The sequence below is a fragment of the Cryptomeria japonica genome, chromosome 6 (assembly GCF_030272615.1).
Source record: "Cryptomeria japonica chromosome 6, Sugi_1.0, whole genome shotgun sequence".
Lineage (NCBI taxonomy): Eukaryota > Viridiplantae > Streptophyta > Pinopsida > Cupressales > Cupressaceae > Cryptomeria > Cryptomeria japonica.
In genome coordinates, this window is record NC_081410.1 from 519,293,358 (window position 1) to 519,309,671 (window position 16,314).

The window sequence follows — 16,314 nt, forward strand, 5'->3', positions numbered from 1 at the left end:
CTTTATTCCACTCTTGAAGAATGTGGGAAAAGATAATAGAATCAAAAGACCTACTCAAACATAGAATCTACCAAATAACTACGATAAAATGCCAGTTAGCAGCATCCAATCACTGTCCATTCAACAAATTCACCAACACTCGTGAATCGGATGCTTTAATCTGATGGTTACCTATGCAAATTAATAGACTATCATTGTGAGAATTAATGTTGTGTATCATTTTCCATATACTGCTCCATGCTTGTATGCCACTTGTGAATTTGTTCAACTAATGAAACTAGGCTTTTATGTGATGAGCCACCTATTCCTACAGCTTTCTTGGCTGCTTCTGCAAGCTCCAAGACTCTTCCTCTAGCAGCTTGCCCCTCCTCCCCATGCATTAACTCCAGTGCAGCGTTCTTAATGCCTTCCCATCTAACTAGGCCCTCATGGTCACACAAAGGAATTGGCAACCCAATCCTCAAAACATCCACAACCATCTTTACATTCAGATTTTGCTCTGCAAAGAAAGGCCATGCAATCATGGGCACCCCTGAAGAAATACTTTCTATAGTTGAGTTCCACCCACAGTGTGTCAGGAAACCTCCAATTGAGGGATGTGATAGAATCAGCAGCTGGGGTGCCCATCCCATAATAATCAGGCCTTTTTTCTTTGTTATCTCTTCAAACCCACTTGGAAACAAGGGTGAAACTTTATGTTGTGGATTAGTCTTTGTTGCATCTGATGGCAATTTAATAATCCATATAAAAGGTTGCTCTATAGCTTGGAGAGCCAATGCAATCTCAGAAATTTGTTTATCAGAAATACATGGCTGGCTACCAAATGAAATATAAAGGACAGACCTTGGCCTCTGAGAGTCCAGATATTGCAAGCACTTATCAGCTTTTATATCAGATGACTTTCCTCTGTCAATTGACTCAATTCCTTTGGAAAGAGAAAGGGGGCCTATTGTCCACACAGGTTTACCAACATACTTCCTCAAATGGTCTACATAAACAGGCTCTAGCTCATAGAAGGTGTTTGCAACAATACCCCAACTTTCCTTGTCTCTTTTTAATAGATCATCAAAGAACAAAAACAGGGGGTGAGATTCATCAGCCTCTTTAGATAAATTTGCTTTGCTTAAAACTAGAGGAGTTGGCATTTCAGGAACAAGGAATGTCTCCTGCTCTGATTTCAAACTTTTATGGGGTAAATGAGACCACAAGGAGTATTCTACAGACAGAGCAAATGAACTTATTCCATGGAAGACCAACCTGGGTATTTGAAATTTCTCAGCTGTTTCATTACACCAACCAAAGAATAGATCAGCAATTAAACAACAAGCAGGTTGCTGTTCATCAATCAACTGATACAACATCTTCTCAAATGGCTCCTGAAGCTTCTTTAAGGTCATAAGAAATAGAATAAAGATCTCCAAACTGGGAATTGAATCCATATTCTCACACCCTTGAGGTAATCGCTCCACCCAAGGCATCTCTAACTCAACAAGATGAATGTCTAGGCTTAGGGCTCTGCCTTCATTTATACTTGTTCTTACATGACAAGCATTGCCATGAGTTGTAACATAAGAGACTCTCAGACCACACCCAGCAAGGACTTTTGCAATGTCCAGAAGAGGAATCATGTGACCTTGAGCCAGGAATGGAAATAAAATGACATGAGGTCTGGAGAAACCCATTTTTCCTAGCGCCTTTTATCTTGATGATGAATCGTAGAATATGTTTGAAAAAGTTGATGTAAAAATGAAATGCACAGTCAAATTCAGAAGCTCAAATCAGAGATGGAAAATTGGTTGAAATCTCTCTCTGCTTCAATCTTAACGCAAGGAAAATATACTTTTATAACGTTCTCACTCTCACTTAAGCGGACAAATAGTTCTTAATCTAGTATCTAGCTGATTCATTCGTAGAATCACTTCAGTAGCAGGCCGGCGAGGTCATATGGGCTTTGATGTGACCGGGCTGCCATGTAACACTTTGCAGCGTTCCACGTGGCAACTATTCTGATGTCAAATTCCTTTGCTGTCTTGTCTTCTCTTGTCTGTTTAATTTGTGTACCAAGCCTTACCATTTATATTTTTCCTTAATATTTATCCCCTTAACTCACATGGAATATGAAAAATGGCAAAACAACACTTAATCCAGACAAATATGTATAGGTTTTTTACAAAAATTTAGTCATTTGATAGTATTTTTAAGATTTATTAATTTAATAAAAATTTAATTAGTGTGATAATATTAAATGGACATGTTATTATTTTTCCATTTTAATTAATATTTTTTAAAATTCAAAAAATATTATAGAGGTTGTGCATTGCGTTGATTTTTTGTCATTATTTCAAGTAATATGCATTTAACAATATTAGATTTTTAAAAAAATTATGATGCAATAAGCAAAGACATTATGAATTACAATCATAATAAAAACATTTATTAGCAAATCAAAGAGTGAAGTTTGATGCAAAGTTGAAAAGAGGCAAAAGATAAAGCCTTTCCACAAATTAAAAACAATGAAATAGAGATCTATTGTAGTATGTGCATGGTTAATACCATGTTGTTCTAATGATTGTTTATGTAGCTTACCTCTTGTAATAGGTGAAATGGGGACAAACCTTGATTTATTAACATTTCACAACACAACCACATAATTATCGAGTGCCACAATCACATAGAATGACAAATTTGGTAATTAATTACCTTGATGGTAGACTAATTCGTTATTGTACCAAGTTCACTATTAATTAGGCCATCATCAATGCATAAAATGCACAATTATTATGCGTCGAGGCTAACACACATTACATCTATGTGCTAGGTATAAACACACACTATATACAACTAGTATGACCACTGACTAACATTCTCTTATTGTGGAGCATTTAACCATTTTATTTATGATATAAAATGTATAGATGCATCAAATATTAAACACATACAAGTTGCATTGAAGCATTTGTTTGGCCCATGAGGACTTACCAATCCTCATATGTTACAATTGCATTCCTAATGATTGTTATAATTTCTTTTAATCTAACTTTTTTTGGAATTATGCCTATATTGACAAAAAAATTGTGTCCAAGGTCTCAAATGTTTATAATGTAATCCACAATGTAACACCCCACCAAGGAACCCTAAATGATAAGAGCTAATTACACATGAAATGCGTGTAAATATTTTTTATTGAAATAACAAGGTGGCATCATGCATATCATACACAAGTATAAAGCTCAAACCTCAGGACTAGGTCAAACTGTCGATATCCAACAACGCACATGCGAAATACTAACACTCAAATCTACAAACAAGCAAGGGAAAAGGTATCCAAAACCCTAGGACAAGTTCTAAGAGGTGTTTAGGGTCACACATGACCATCCCCAAAGTTGCCAAGCTCAAAACAACAACTAAGACAAATTGCAATGTCCTAGGTGTGACAAATGGGCTCTGGTGAAACACTAGTTGCAAACAAATGCCCTCGACATCATTGAAACTCACTCAAAACATACCCCAGACTCCTTTGAAGGTTCATTAATGTCATTACCTTCACAACACATCCAAAATTGAGTCAAACTGATGCTTCTAGCTCATGGAGTCACCCCCAGAGTAAATGACAAAGTACAAGTTCTCAGGCCTAAACTAGGAGACACAACTGGACACTAGCATGCTAGATGGATACTAGCATAGTGCGCCAGTGTCATATACCCACACTAGTGTCCTTGGGATGCATTGACATCTTTGAGAAATGCTAGTATCCTCTAGATTGGTAATTTGTATTGATATCCCTAAGACACACATTCGTCTAAAACTAAAGAGCTTCCTAGTCAGATTGTATGAAGCCCTGGAAACCCTAAACCCCTTGGTGAATTCAAAATGTCCATACACCCCTCAAATTGAAATAATTGGGAAAAAGGTAATTAAATGAGTCAAGGATAGTGTCATCGAGCCATCAGGTGACACCTACAAAGCTAGTTGAGATTCAAGTGCACTCACAACATACTCATTGCACCCATAGTTTCCCCAAAATGACTTTACATCACTAATGGGTGTCCAAGCTATTAAGAGACAAGATTGTGACACCCCATAGTAGTCATGGTTGAGCTCGAAATGACTCCAATGTATGCTCAAAACTATGCTAACAACAATCAAGAACTCAAGACTACAATGGGAGATGACCAGGTCAACCTCCGTTACTACTCAAGACACTGCTATATTCATTTTAGAGCACCAATTGAAGTATTCATAGAACATATCCATAATGCGTTAAGAAATGAAGAAATATACAAGATCATAGGTCAGGTTTGATTCCAACACAGGATCACATAAAACAATACTAATCCATAATATAATGTCTCAATTACATCAATCTTCTTATGGAATATTCTAAATACATATCATCAATGATTACAATGATTAATACTATTTTACAATGATTACAAATTCCAAGAAATGAGAGAAGGAGAAGAACAAGCCTTGAGGAAGGAGGAAGAAGTCTTCAAGTCACTCATGATCCAAGTCCTTCGGTCCCCAATGGTGGTTGACAATGCCCCCCGACCATGTGGAACCCTTAGGTCCACTCCACTGTGCTTGTGGGGATAGTAACATGACCCAAACAGTTATACACATAAGCAATAGGAGTAAAATGCTCACACAAGAGCAAACATGGAGCAACACTCAACATGAATCACAACAATGAAGTAAGAATTGTAATGCCACAACAAGGTTGGAACACCAACAATGCATCACTTGCAACATAGAGAAACAGTCAAATAAGAATAGTTTATTGAGCAATAATAATCAATATCAAAGAGAGGAAGCATCCTCATACGACAACAATAAGTGAAGAAGGCACCATCAAATGCAACACTAAAATTGCCATTTGGCATATATCACAACGAGACAACCAATTGCTTGACAACAATAAGTCCATAGGCACTACTTAAATCTACAGAGCTAGGTACATGCAAGAGCAAGAGTGGGAAGTGACATTGCACAGCTCAAAGGGATGGCTCACATGGAACCAAGTAGTCATCTCCTATGGATGAGGAGACTCAATCATGCAAGATCAATGCCTCACAAATGGTCAGGCCTTCCCAACTCATCCTTAGTCTATACAAGCACACAAGGCATGAGAGGGGGATCCACTTAATCTTATTTAATGGGTTATCCCAATCCCAATTTTAATTAATATTTTCAGTTTATTACCAAAATGCCTAGTGAGTTACCTTGGTGGCCCCCTTGTGCCCTGACCCTCATTGGACACCACTCCAATCATTGACCCTATTACGTACCCTAGGCTTAAGAAATCTAAAACATGAAACCAAATGATATATACACCAATTTGCAAGACAATTACTTTCATCAATTGAACCCAAAATACTCAATACACATCAAATAATCATTATGTAGTACCCCTTTTCTCGATCAAACTTTTAGACTCATGTTTGAATTCGGATGACTTTTTCAGTGGACACATTATTGTGATATTTTACTTGACATTATGCGATGTTGTGATATGCTTTAATTTGAGTTGCAGTGTATGTTTTCATGCAGTACTTCCTTATTGATGGTTAATGCGATTTTATTAGATTACTGACATGGACCGACACATTTACTTCATATGTGTGATGAGTTATATACATGTATCGTGTTTGTAAGTGTATGGGGTGCAAGGGGATGATTTTCCTTCACTCACTTCGGTGAGACAGGGAACATCACGATTCTGCTTCACCGATGTGTTTTCTGTGATTGTATGTATATGCACATGTAGTTCGTTGATGCAGGGAATTGCAGGTACAAGTACCGTGTAGGTATGGGGTATCATCTCCACTTGGCTTCACAGGTCTGAGCGTACCTTATTGATCCGATGGAAGTGGAGGAGATAGTCCTAAGACCTACGTTTTACCCTAGTTGTGCTCAAAGTGAGCATCGTCAGTCGCCCATCAGTCCCCTATGTTGGTATGCGAGTCGTGTATTTGTTTGATTTATGTAGTTGTGTAATATGTGTTTGGTGGAATTGATTACTACATTTTAAAGTGTTAATTAGATTAAATATGTTGTTATGCTTTGGAAATAAAAGTGATAAATTTAATGGGACCCTTTATTTGTTTTATTGATTAATCAATTAGTGAAATTTATTAATTGGCAAGTGGAATAAAATTATTTTCAAATTTGAAATTAAATGGTGTATGCATTATTTTTGAAAAGTTTAATTGAAATTGGAAAGAATGAAAATATCTTTTTCATTGAATGAAATTCAAAATTTGTATTTTATTTGGGAAAATAAAAATTGGAGAGAATAGACTTTGTTTAAAATTTACTTTTTAAGGCATGAATTTTGATTGGTTGAGAAAAATTTCAATCTAAAATAGTTTTAGGTTAATTTTTTCCTATATTTACCATGCTCTTCACGGGAAGAGGAGGCAGCTTTGTTTGGAGAAATTTGGTCTTCATCTGGTGGAGGAAATTTGCTCAGTAAGAAGAATCAACTCATCTCAACTGATCATCCAGGATAGCTATTGAGGTTGGTTGTGAAAACCTCTATTTTAAAATTTCTTGTTTTGAGAAATTATTCCTATGTGTGATTTACAATGATTTTTATTTTTGCAACCAAATTTGATTTTTGGTTGAAAGGAGTAGGATGTAATTTTAATTTGGAAGTTAAATCCACTTTGTGTCTTTCCCAATCAATTTCTTGATTGTTGAAATTAGTGAAATTTTAAAAAAATGGGGATTCTCCGTGTGTTTGAAAACTCAAATATTTCTTTTGGAAACATTCAATTTGTTTGTGAAATGTAAAATGAGATATGTTTTCATGGAATTGGTATTTATAGTGTTTGGATTTTGTTCAATTTTTCCCTTGTGAGAGGTTATGCTAGCAAAATTTTGCCAGATTAAATTGCCTGGAAGAATTATTTGTTTTAAATATATAGTTCATGGTTATTCTCTGGTTATGTCTCAGAAAAAAAATTCCGAGTTTATCTTATTGATTTTGGGGGTTGTTTCCAATTTTATTTTTTTTTAAATTATATGCAAAAATTTTGGGGAGGGATTTTTTAGTGGGGAGCCATTGCTAAACCCACTGGTTCTGTGGAAACCACAGACCGTGTGGATCACGGTTGTGGAGACCACAGACTGTGAGAACCACGACTGTGGAAACCACAGTCCGTGAGTCTCACGGTTGTGTAAACCACAGACTGTGGGGCTCCACGGTTGTGGACTCCAGAGTCCGTGAGCACCACGGCTATGGGGGCCACATCCACAGCCCGTGGAAAATTTTTAATAGTTTTTTTTAATTTTTAGTTTTTTATTATTTACTTTTTTTTACTTATTATTTTTTTAGTATAAATTTTTTTATATATATAAAATTTCATGGTTAGGTTTAATTTTATTTTTGTAAAAAGAAAAAAGATATTTTTATCGACTTGGAAATTGGAATAGAGATTTTTGAAAATGATTATTCTAATTTGGTAAAACATTTATGTTAGATTATTAAATAAATATGATATTTTATAATGTTATTTGTATAGCAATAAATGAGACTTTGGCGTTTTAATTTGAAGGGAAATGGTGATTTTATTATGTTATCTGATTTGAAAATTAATTGAATGAGAGAACTTGGTCAGATTGGCATTTTTAACAAAATGGGAATTACTGTCAGAGTAGATTAGCAAACATGGGTATTTAATTACTATATTTGCATTTACTTTCAAAACTACGAATCCCTTGTCATACGTACCTAATGTTGTCATAGGTGTTTTCATGTCTGTTATTGTTTCTTGTCAAGGGTTTGTCAGTTAGTACACCTCTTGTGAGGGCTCGTTGGGCTGAGTAGGTTTTATTACCATATTGAACTCCATGTCTTATTTCATGTTACACCTAGGTTGGGAGTTCTTGTGTTTTTGGTTAAGTGTCATATGGGAGAGTGGCTTTTGATTGGGGGTCGTGCCCAAAGTGGTTGCAGGGTAACCCATCAAAAATTTGTTTAAGTAAGTGGTAACTTAATAATATTTAGGGGGTTTGGTAGATGAAACACTAAATAAGATAATTGTGCCTCACTCATGGTTGAGTGCTAGTACAGACTCAGGATGCAGCGAGAAGGCCTGGAATGGCAAACCAACAACCTTGTCCTCAAGAGAGGATTGTTTGGGTCCACATAAGACTTGGATGGGGTCGGGGGAGGTTACCAGGGTAACCCATGATGGGGGCTGGGACTTATGGAGACCTACCAGGGTAACCATACCAAGCTATGTGATGACACTCTTCCCTTATGGTCACTTGTGTATAGTCTTGTTGATTTCACCTGTTAAGATGTGGAGTCATGTTTTGTGAGTTTCTTTATGTGAGTTGATCTGATGTTTTGTGAAACCATGTATACTTTCCTTTGCTTGCTAGTGGGTCTTAGTGCTATCTCCTAGCACAGAGGGGTGGTTCTTTTGAGCCACATGCTCGGGTGGTAGTGCCACTTTCCATCGGTATCATGTCCGCTTCCTTCTTGCGAGGGTTGTCTTTGTAGGTGTTCCAATTGCTCCTTGGACTTGTTCATCTTCTTGTTCCAGTTGGATTTCCTTGTACGTCATGGATCCATTATTGTACCTATTTGAACCTTATGAGTCCAGCTGCATCATTGTATTATTATGCCTTCTTGGCATGTTGTAAATTATGTAAATCATTTTATGATCTTTATTTAATTCTTATGTCATCCTGTAATTTAATTATGATGTGTTTGAAATATTATAAGTTGACAAATTCTGTAATTGTAATTATGAGATTATAGAATGTTGTATTGTAATTAACTAGATGTATGTAATCTTTAGTATGTAATAGAAGCATGTTTAATTTAGTTCTTTAAATGAATGTCAGTGCCATGTATTAAGGATAGTTAACATGCATCATTAGTGGTTAATGAACCTTAAGCTTTCGGTTTCTTTTTAAGGTAATCTTCATTGGAAACCCTTAGGATTTGGATAAGTCTTCTGCTTGTGTAATTAACCAGTGCTATGTTATAACTTAATGCACCTTAATTATATGTTATGTTAAAAAAAAAAAATGATTTCGCTTTTATTCTTCTGTTTTAGTGTTCTCCCTTTGGGTTTCTTGGTGGGGCATTACTTTTGGTATCAGAGCCCATGCTTCAACACTAGGTACTCTGGTTTTAAATTGAGCCCATTCAACTTGACCTTTTGTTAGGTCTTAGAGTTTTTGTTTCCCTTGTCAGTATCCTTGCTGAAGATCTAAACTTTTTTTTCTCTTGTGTAGTGTTAGGATTATGGCTAGCAAAGCCAAAGGTGGAGGTCGTGGAGGTGGCCGCAATAGAGGTAGAGGTGGGGGACATGGTTGAGGTTCAGGCTATCATATCCCTTCACCACAACCCACTCATGAGAGTGTAGAGAAGGATCAGTCTGTGCATCAAAATGAGTAGCACACAGTAGAGTAGGTTCCCAAAAGGGAGGAGCTAAGGCAGATGTTCCAGGAAGTGTTAGCCAAACTAGGCCCTAGACCTAAGGCCGAACAACCTAGCCATGCTCAGATGGAAGAGTCTCACCAACAAAATCTTGAGGAGAGGGAGAGAGAGAGGTCTCCCAAGAGGAGAGAGGTCCCAGTGGACCAGGATTCAGTTATTTTGGGGCACATGAGAGATCTGATGAGATCTCATCCTCCTTCCTTTGACGGTTTGGGTACTGGCCTTGAGGCAGAGACTTGGTTGATTAGTTTGGATAGGTGTTTTTCCATGCATCCGTATGGCAGCAACACCAAGGCGAGATGCGCCATCATGCATCTTGGGAGGTTTGCTTCTATTTGGTGGCGGTTGGAGGAAGAGAGGATCAGTTTAAACATTAACACCATGTCTTGGGAGATTTTCCAGGAGAGATTTAGGGCACACTTTCTCTCAACGCAATGGAGATAGTCTCGGGCAGATGAGTTTTATGCATTACGCCAGTTAGACATGTTTGTGGATTAGTTTGAACATAGGTTTTATGAGCTCAAACAGTATGTTGGTATTGGAAATGATGAGGCGATGTTAGTCCAACACTTCTTGAGGGGTCTAAATGATCGCATTAGTGGAGGAGTGAGAGTATTTGAGTTGGTATTAGTAGAGAGTCGTGGTGAAAGCCAGGCGAGTAGAGAAGAATCTTGATTGTTCTCATGGTGGTCAGTCTGAAGTACAAATTGGGAGTGTGCCTTACAACGGTTCCAGAGTTAGAGGGAATCAATTCTAGACTGCTGCACCTTTTACGAGTTTTCAGGCTCCTATTAAGGGTGGGCAGCAATAACAGAGTTTTCAATCAAGGCTGAAGTAGATTTAGGGCCAGCAAGGCACTGGCAAATCTCAGCCTAAGAAGATTAGGAATTGGCAGAGGAATAGGCAGAGTTTCCCAGGACAGTCCTCTTAGGGTGCTACACAGGCCCCTAGTAGGGGAAGTTTCCAATAGTCTAGTGAGCCGTCTGGAGGTAGAGGACCTAGCAGGGGAGCTTGTTTCTCCTGTGGTTAGTTTGGCCACATAGCCGCTCAGTGTCCTCAGCATTCTCATCAGATAGGTAGTCAAAGACCAGCAACGTTGGAGCCAACAGTGGGGATGCAGGTAGATCCCATAGATTTTTTACAATGGTTGATGACCGCCAAGCTGAGCACCAGGGTATAGTGATCAAGACTGCAAGTGTGTTGGGTGGTATTCCTATCTTTGTACTATTTGACTCGGGTGCTTCTGATTCTTTCATTTCTTCCTCCATTGTGGAGCAGTGTGGGCTTGAGTCTGCTAGACAGACGGATAGGTGGCAAGTAGAGTTGGCTACTGATTTGCGTGTGTCTATAGATTCCTTCATTCCTAGTTATGAGTTGGACCTAGGACCATTTGTCACTTCAGTTGACCTTCGAGTCATTCCTTTGGGGTCTTATGGAGTTGTGTTGGGGATGGATTGGTTATCGTCTTATAGTGCTCGTGTAGACTGTCATCATAAGATAGTGGAGTGTTTAGATGATCATGACAAGAAAGTGGGGATCGTTGGGGTTCAGAGATCGATAGCCGTATGTATAATTTCCGCTATGCAACTTAAGTGGTGTATGCATCGAGGGTGTCAGCCTTTTGCAGTTGCACTTGAGGATGTAGATGAGGAAGAGAGTCGAGAAATCACTCTTGATGGTCATCCTATTCTTCGAGAGTATGCTGATGTGTTTCCTATGGATATTCTTAGTATACCCCCGAAGTGGGACATAGACTTTCGCATTGACTTGGTTCTTGGTGCAGAACTATTTCGAGAGCATCATATCGGATGACTACTCAGAAGTTGAGTGAGTTGAAGCTGCAGATGGAGGAATTGATGGCCAAGGGGTTCATTTTTCCTAGTGTGTCTCCTTGGGGTGCGCTAGTTATCTTCGTTAAGAAGAAGGATGGTTCTCTTTGGTTATGCATTGACTACTGACAGTTGAATAAGGTAACCATCAGGAATCGATATCCATTGCCTCGAATAGATGATATTTTGATCAGGTAAAGGGAGCCAAGGTGTTCTCTAAGATTGATCTAAAATCTAGGTATCATTAGTTGCGCATTCATGATGCAGATATTCATAGAACAACTTTTCGTACCCGTTATGGTCATTATGAGTTCACAATGGTGCCATTTGGGTTGACAAACACGCCTTCAGTATTCATGAGCCTCATGAATGGGGTTTTCTGCACCTACCTTGATCATTTTATCCTTGTGTTCTTGGATGACATTTTTATTTATTCTAGATCTATGGAAGAGCACGAGGGCCACTTGCAATAGGTATTGCAGTGCTTGAGGGATAATCAACTTTATGCCAATTTGGCAAAGTGTGATTTCTTCCAATCTGAGGTGAACTATCTTGGTCATGTAGTTTCAGGGGAAGGTGTATCTATGGATCCTTCTAAGATCCAAGCCATTGTGGATTGGCCAGCACCGACCAATGTTTCTGAGGTTCGAAGTTTTATGGGTTTAGTCAGATATTATCGTCGCTTTGTTCAGAGTTTTTCCTGGATAGGTCACCCGATCACTTCTCTTCAGAGGAAAGGGAAGAAGTTTGTTTGGTTAAAACAGTGTGAGACAACTTTTCATACCTTGAAGGAACTCCTTGTTAGTGCTCTGATTTTGGCAGTTCCTGATCTATCTAGAGATTTTATAGTTTGCACGAATACTTCTTTATAAGGCATATGAGCAGTGCTTATGCAGGATGGTCATGTGGTTGTTGGAAAATGCACACTCCAATGAGATATTGTAGGTGATTGAAGGTTTTGTCATTGATGGCAACCTTGCAATCATATGATTCTAGCAAGACAATTTACTGGCACTAGCAACAATAGACTCTACACCAGCACACAGGACATCGACAGTAAAGGAAAGCATACTGACACCCAGGCCGACAGGAATTTTGTTTATAATATATTTTGTAATTAATTGTAAAATCATTGTAAGCTGACTTGGCAACTTGTAAAATGACTCATATATGTATGAGATCATTATAGAACATTTGGTAAGGTAGCAGACAGGAAAAAGAAGGCAGACCTAATATGCGAATTATAGGTTAAAGGCTTATGTATGAAGCAGAGCTAAAATCGGTACTGGATCTTGTTGTTCGCCAAAAGTGATAACCCAAGAACACCTGCAATCCTTCTATGAAATGGCCAATTTCAGTCTACAAAACACATCAGGGATTGGATAACATAACATAGGACCCTAATTGATCCTCCTGCACTACAGTTTCTGGTAGACCTAGGGGGGGACACCCTTTGATGCTTTGAATACAACAATTACAAACACACAACTGCATCAACTATAAGTAGATAGATCATTTCACAAGCTCAACAGGTTAGGAAACACTACAGATTGACTAGATCTGTACAAACAATAAGATGAAATAGAGCTTGGAAAGAATGGAACACAAACCCCTAAACATAAAGGGAAATAGATTTATCTTTTAAAATGTATATCTGAAACCATCCCCAAATCTGTCAAAGACCAGTGCCTTGTTCATTGGGCAACAAATCACACACAGAACTACAAATATAAATCATATATGCAAGTTTGTTTTCCTTAAACAAGATACTCATGCATCAATACCTTATATTAATGCACTATTTGATTCATTCACAAATTTATCAGATCTGGATACATATTTCATCATTTATGATTGACTACAGAATTTAAAACCTTCACTGAAGGATACCTATAAACAACCACAACAATCTCCTTGAAATTGATAAATTTCATCCTCCTTGAGGATTCAATTTATGATAATGAAATACATACCTAGAGACAATATTGTGTGGAATTTACTCATGCTTGACACAAGTAAGACCTGCAACTAAAACCACATTTACAACACTACACTGCAACCTCTATACCTTGAAACAAACCATAGAACTTTACACATCTAGGTCAAGAAATTTTAGAAAATGGAAGCCATGAAAACTGGAGCATTTCTCATAGAATTCTGAAACCCTTATAATGAGAAGAAAATTGGAATAAGAAGGAAGAGGGAACAAATTAGGTTTCATCATAACAAGCCAAGTGTCCCCTTTCTCCAACTGAATTTCACTCCCATCGAAACTGCTCTTGAAATATCCCATATTTATTAAAATTAACTACCTGATCAGATTTCTCACTCCGAGAGCTTTCTGGCAATATCTAATACTTCATATTTTGGCCAAAAATTGAGCCCTGAGCGAATTAATTCCTCATTTGTGCACATCATTTAAATTTTTCATTTTTTTATATAGTCTGCACTATATAATAAATTGATTTTAATTTTGATTTTTGGCTCTTTTGTGCTCTAATGCCTTGCCACGTGTCGGTACCTGATTGGTCGATGGGGTCAACTGGGCACCACCTAGCATGACACCTCATCACCGCCATGTGTCTGCTTTGTCACTGCCACTTATCTTTCCACTTGTACGCCACGTGCGTGCCACATCACCGCCATTGGGATGGGACCCGCCTGCTGGACCTCTGACTAGACCTGCCACCTGAGCGCCACCTGGCTTTCGCCATTTCGCAAATGGTAACCGGCATGCAACTTCGCCTCACAAAACCACGCACACCGTCGATCATCTCAGACTTGCACGATCTTCAACTCTTGCATTTTCGCCCTGGGCTTTTCGCCATTTCGCAGCCCTTACCCTTCGTGCATCTTGCCTTCGTGAAGTCACGCCGACAGTCGATCCTCTCCAAACCTGCTCGCTGGTTAAGTCAGCCTTTCTCTACAAAATTTTGCTCGTCTGCCTCAGGAAGAGTGCCTATGTGGGGTCCACATGTCGCCATCTGTCACCTCCTAGTTGCCTTGGGATGCATGCCCACACACGTGGGGTCTACCTTGGGCGCCCATTAGGCACCGTTCGTCAAAAGCCTTGATGGCTTTGACATTATACCTAGGTAGAGCTTTACTTATGAACACCAAAAAATTCCCCTCCATAGCGAATGTGGGATAAAGGCGTTTTGCCTGGAAGTGCATTTTGAAGCTTTCCTGAGAGTTTTAATGGTATTTTCTGAAACTTACATTGCTTGGAAGATTTAAAAAGTCTCTCCTCCACCTTCTACGCCATCTACATTTGCTTGAAGGTTTCTATTTTCTGTACATTAGCGTGGGGAAAAGGAGGCCCTAGACCATGCTACAATAGAGAGCTATTAGTTTTACACTTGCCATAGTGTGCATTCGCTAGGAATTCAATCAATGCCTTTCCAAAACCATGCAGAGAATCATGGCAAAGGGAGGAGAGTATACATATGCAAAATGTAGCTTGCTTGATAGATCACCACACTGCCCCCATTCTCCCACTTCTATGTTCAATGTGCATTTGCTGAGTGTTGTTTGCTGCTCCCAATTCTCCATGCCATGCAGAGGAAAGGGAATTTGCTTTATAGTTTTCATTGTTCTTCATAAACCACACAAAACTTCATGCCTAGCAATATGCACGCTTAGAAATTCATTTGGCTCTCCAAACTCCACGCAGGGGATGGCATTATACTTGCCATATTGCATTTGGTCCCACACAGGGGGGAGTTACTGCTAATTGTATTGGCAGATTGCATTTACTAGAGTTTATGATGCCTTTCTCCATCCCCAATGTGCTACTGCATTCTAAGACTATGCCTGACGAATCTCTACCCCATGGCAAGCGAAGAGTTAAAAGAAAGCAGGATAGACTCAACATAAGTCCATCTTCACATCAGCCTCTTTAAAGATGCATATGCTGCTATTTTCACTAGTATACAAACCCTGGCTCATGCTAACCATATCTCAAGCTCAGTTATCCCATATGCATTCACAAAACGTTACAACTTTCACTTGAAGCAGTACAACTACCATTTGAAACCCCCCTCTTTTAGACTCGTATCTAGGCAACGTATCAAGATATTTCAACCAAAAAGGCCTAGTCTCTTGCACATCGACACCTTGAATCTTCAATGGCTGCTACCAATATGAACTTCACTTAAATGTGGCTTGCGAATTGCATCATTAAAGATGAACATTCTGAAATTTCCCTAATAAACAAAGTCACCAAATAAAAACAATGCACGGGCATAGGCCAGGTCGGGCCCCAAAGTGGGTTTGACTAATTTTTTTTTTCATTTTCATACAAATGGCCTTTGGAATGCTTTAGACACCTTAAACTTACCTCTAGATATGATCGACATCATTTTCAGATCATTAATCCGTATTTTACGACTTTCAGGCACTTGCGCCACATTTTCACATTTAATCGTGAAGACGTAATTTTCAAACCTGTCAAAACACCTTTTTGGATCTTGAAAATTTACAAGCATGTACTCTGATATACAAGCATGAACACTGCCAAACGGTTTCTCAAGATGAGTCCCGAGTGAAGAGATATTAATTGGCGAAAATGGCCAACTGGCTTTGTCGACACTGCGGACCTGATGAAGTCAATGTTCTGGCAACACATGACGCCTTTCTCAAAAATAGCAAACAACCTCCGTAGGCCCTCAAATTTGAAACATAGGTACCTTGAAGTACATATTAAAACTTAGAAATCTTAGTTCGATCACAAGACTGACAAGATGCAAATGGTGCACTCATGAAAATGGTTACATTAACTTATATAACATTGAAAGTCCAGAAGATTGAAAATGATGGCTCAATGAACGCTTTTGAAAACCGATCAAACGGATTGACAAAGGCTTGAAATTTGAAACATTCCTTGTCATTTATACCAGCATTAACCCGGAAGAAATTTTTTGGCATGACACCCACTGAGGTAACTTTTACACTTGTGCAAAACAGGGCTCCGACTAGGCGCTGAAACAGGGACTTGCCAAAACATACAAATCGCAAAGGGATTGA

The 16,314-nt window shown here is 38.6% G+C and overlaps 1 protein-coding gene across 1 annotated transcript; it reads right to left on the reverse strand.

Moving 5' to 3' along the window:
* Nucleotides 1–203: 203 nt before the first annotated feature.
* Nucleotides 204–1,682, reverse strand: LOC131067885 (scopoletin glucosyltransferase-like). The gene has a single exon (XM_059222128.1). It carries the CDS (start codon nucleotides 1,680–1,682, stop codon nucleotides 204–206), a length of 1,479 nt encoding a protein of 492 aa, XP_059078111.1.
* Nucleotides 1,683–16,314: the final 14,632 nt, after the last annotated feature.

Bases quoted from the DNA above. Each gene is read 5' to 3' on its own strand.
- LOC131067885 (XM_059222128.1), bottom strand. From the start codon at position 1,682: ATGGGTTTCTCCAGACCTCATGTCATTTTATTTCCATTCCTGGCTCAA.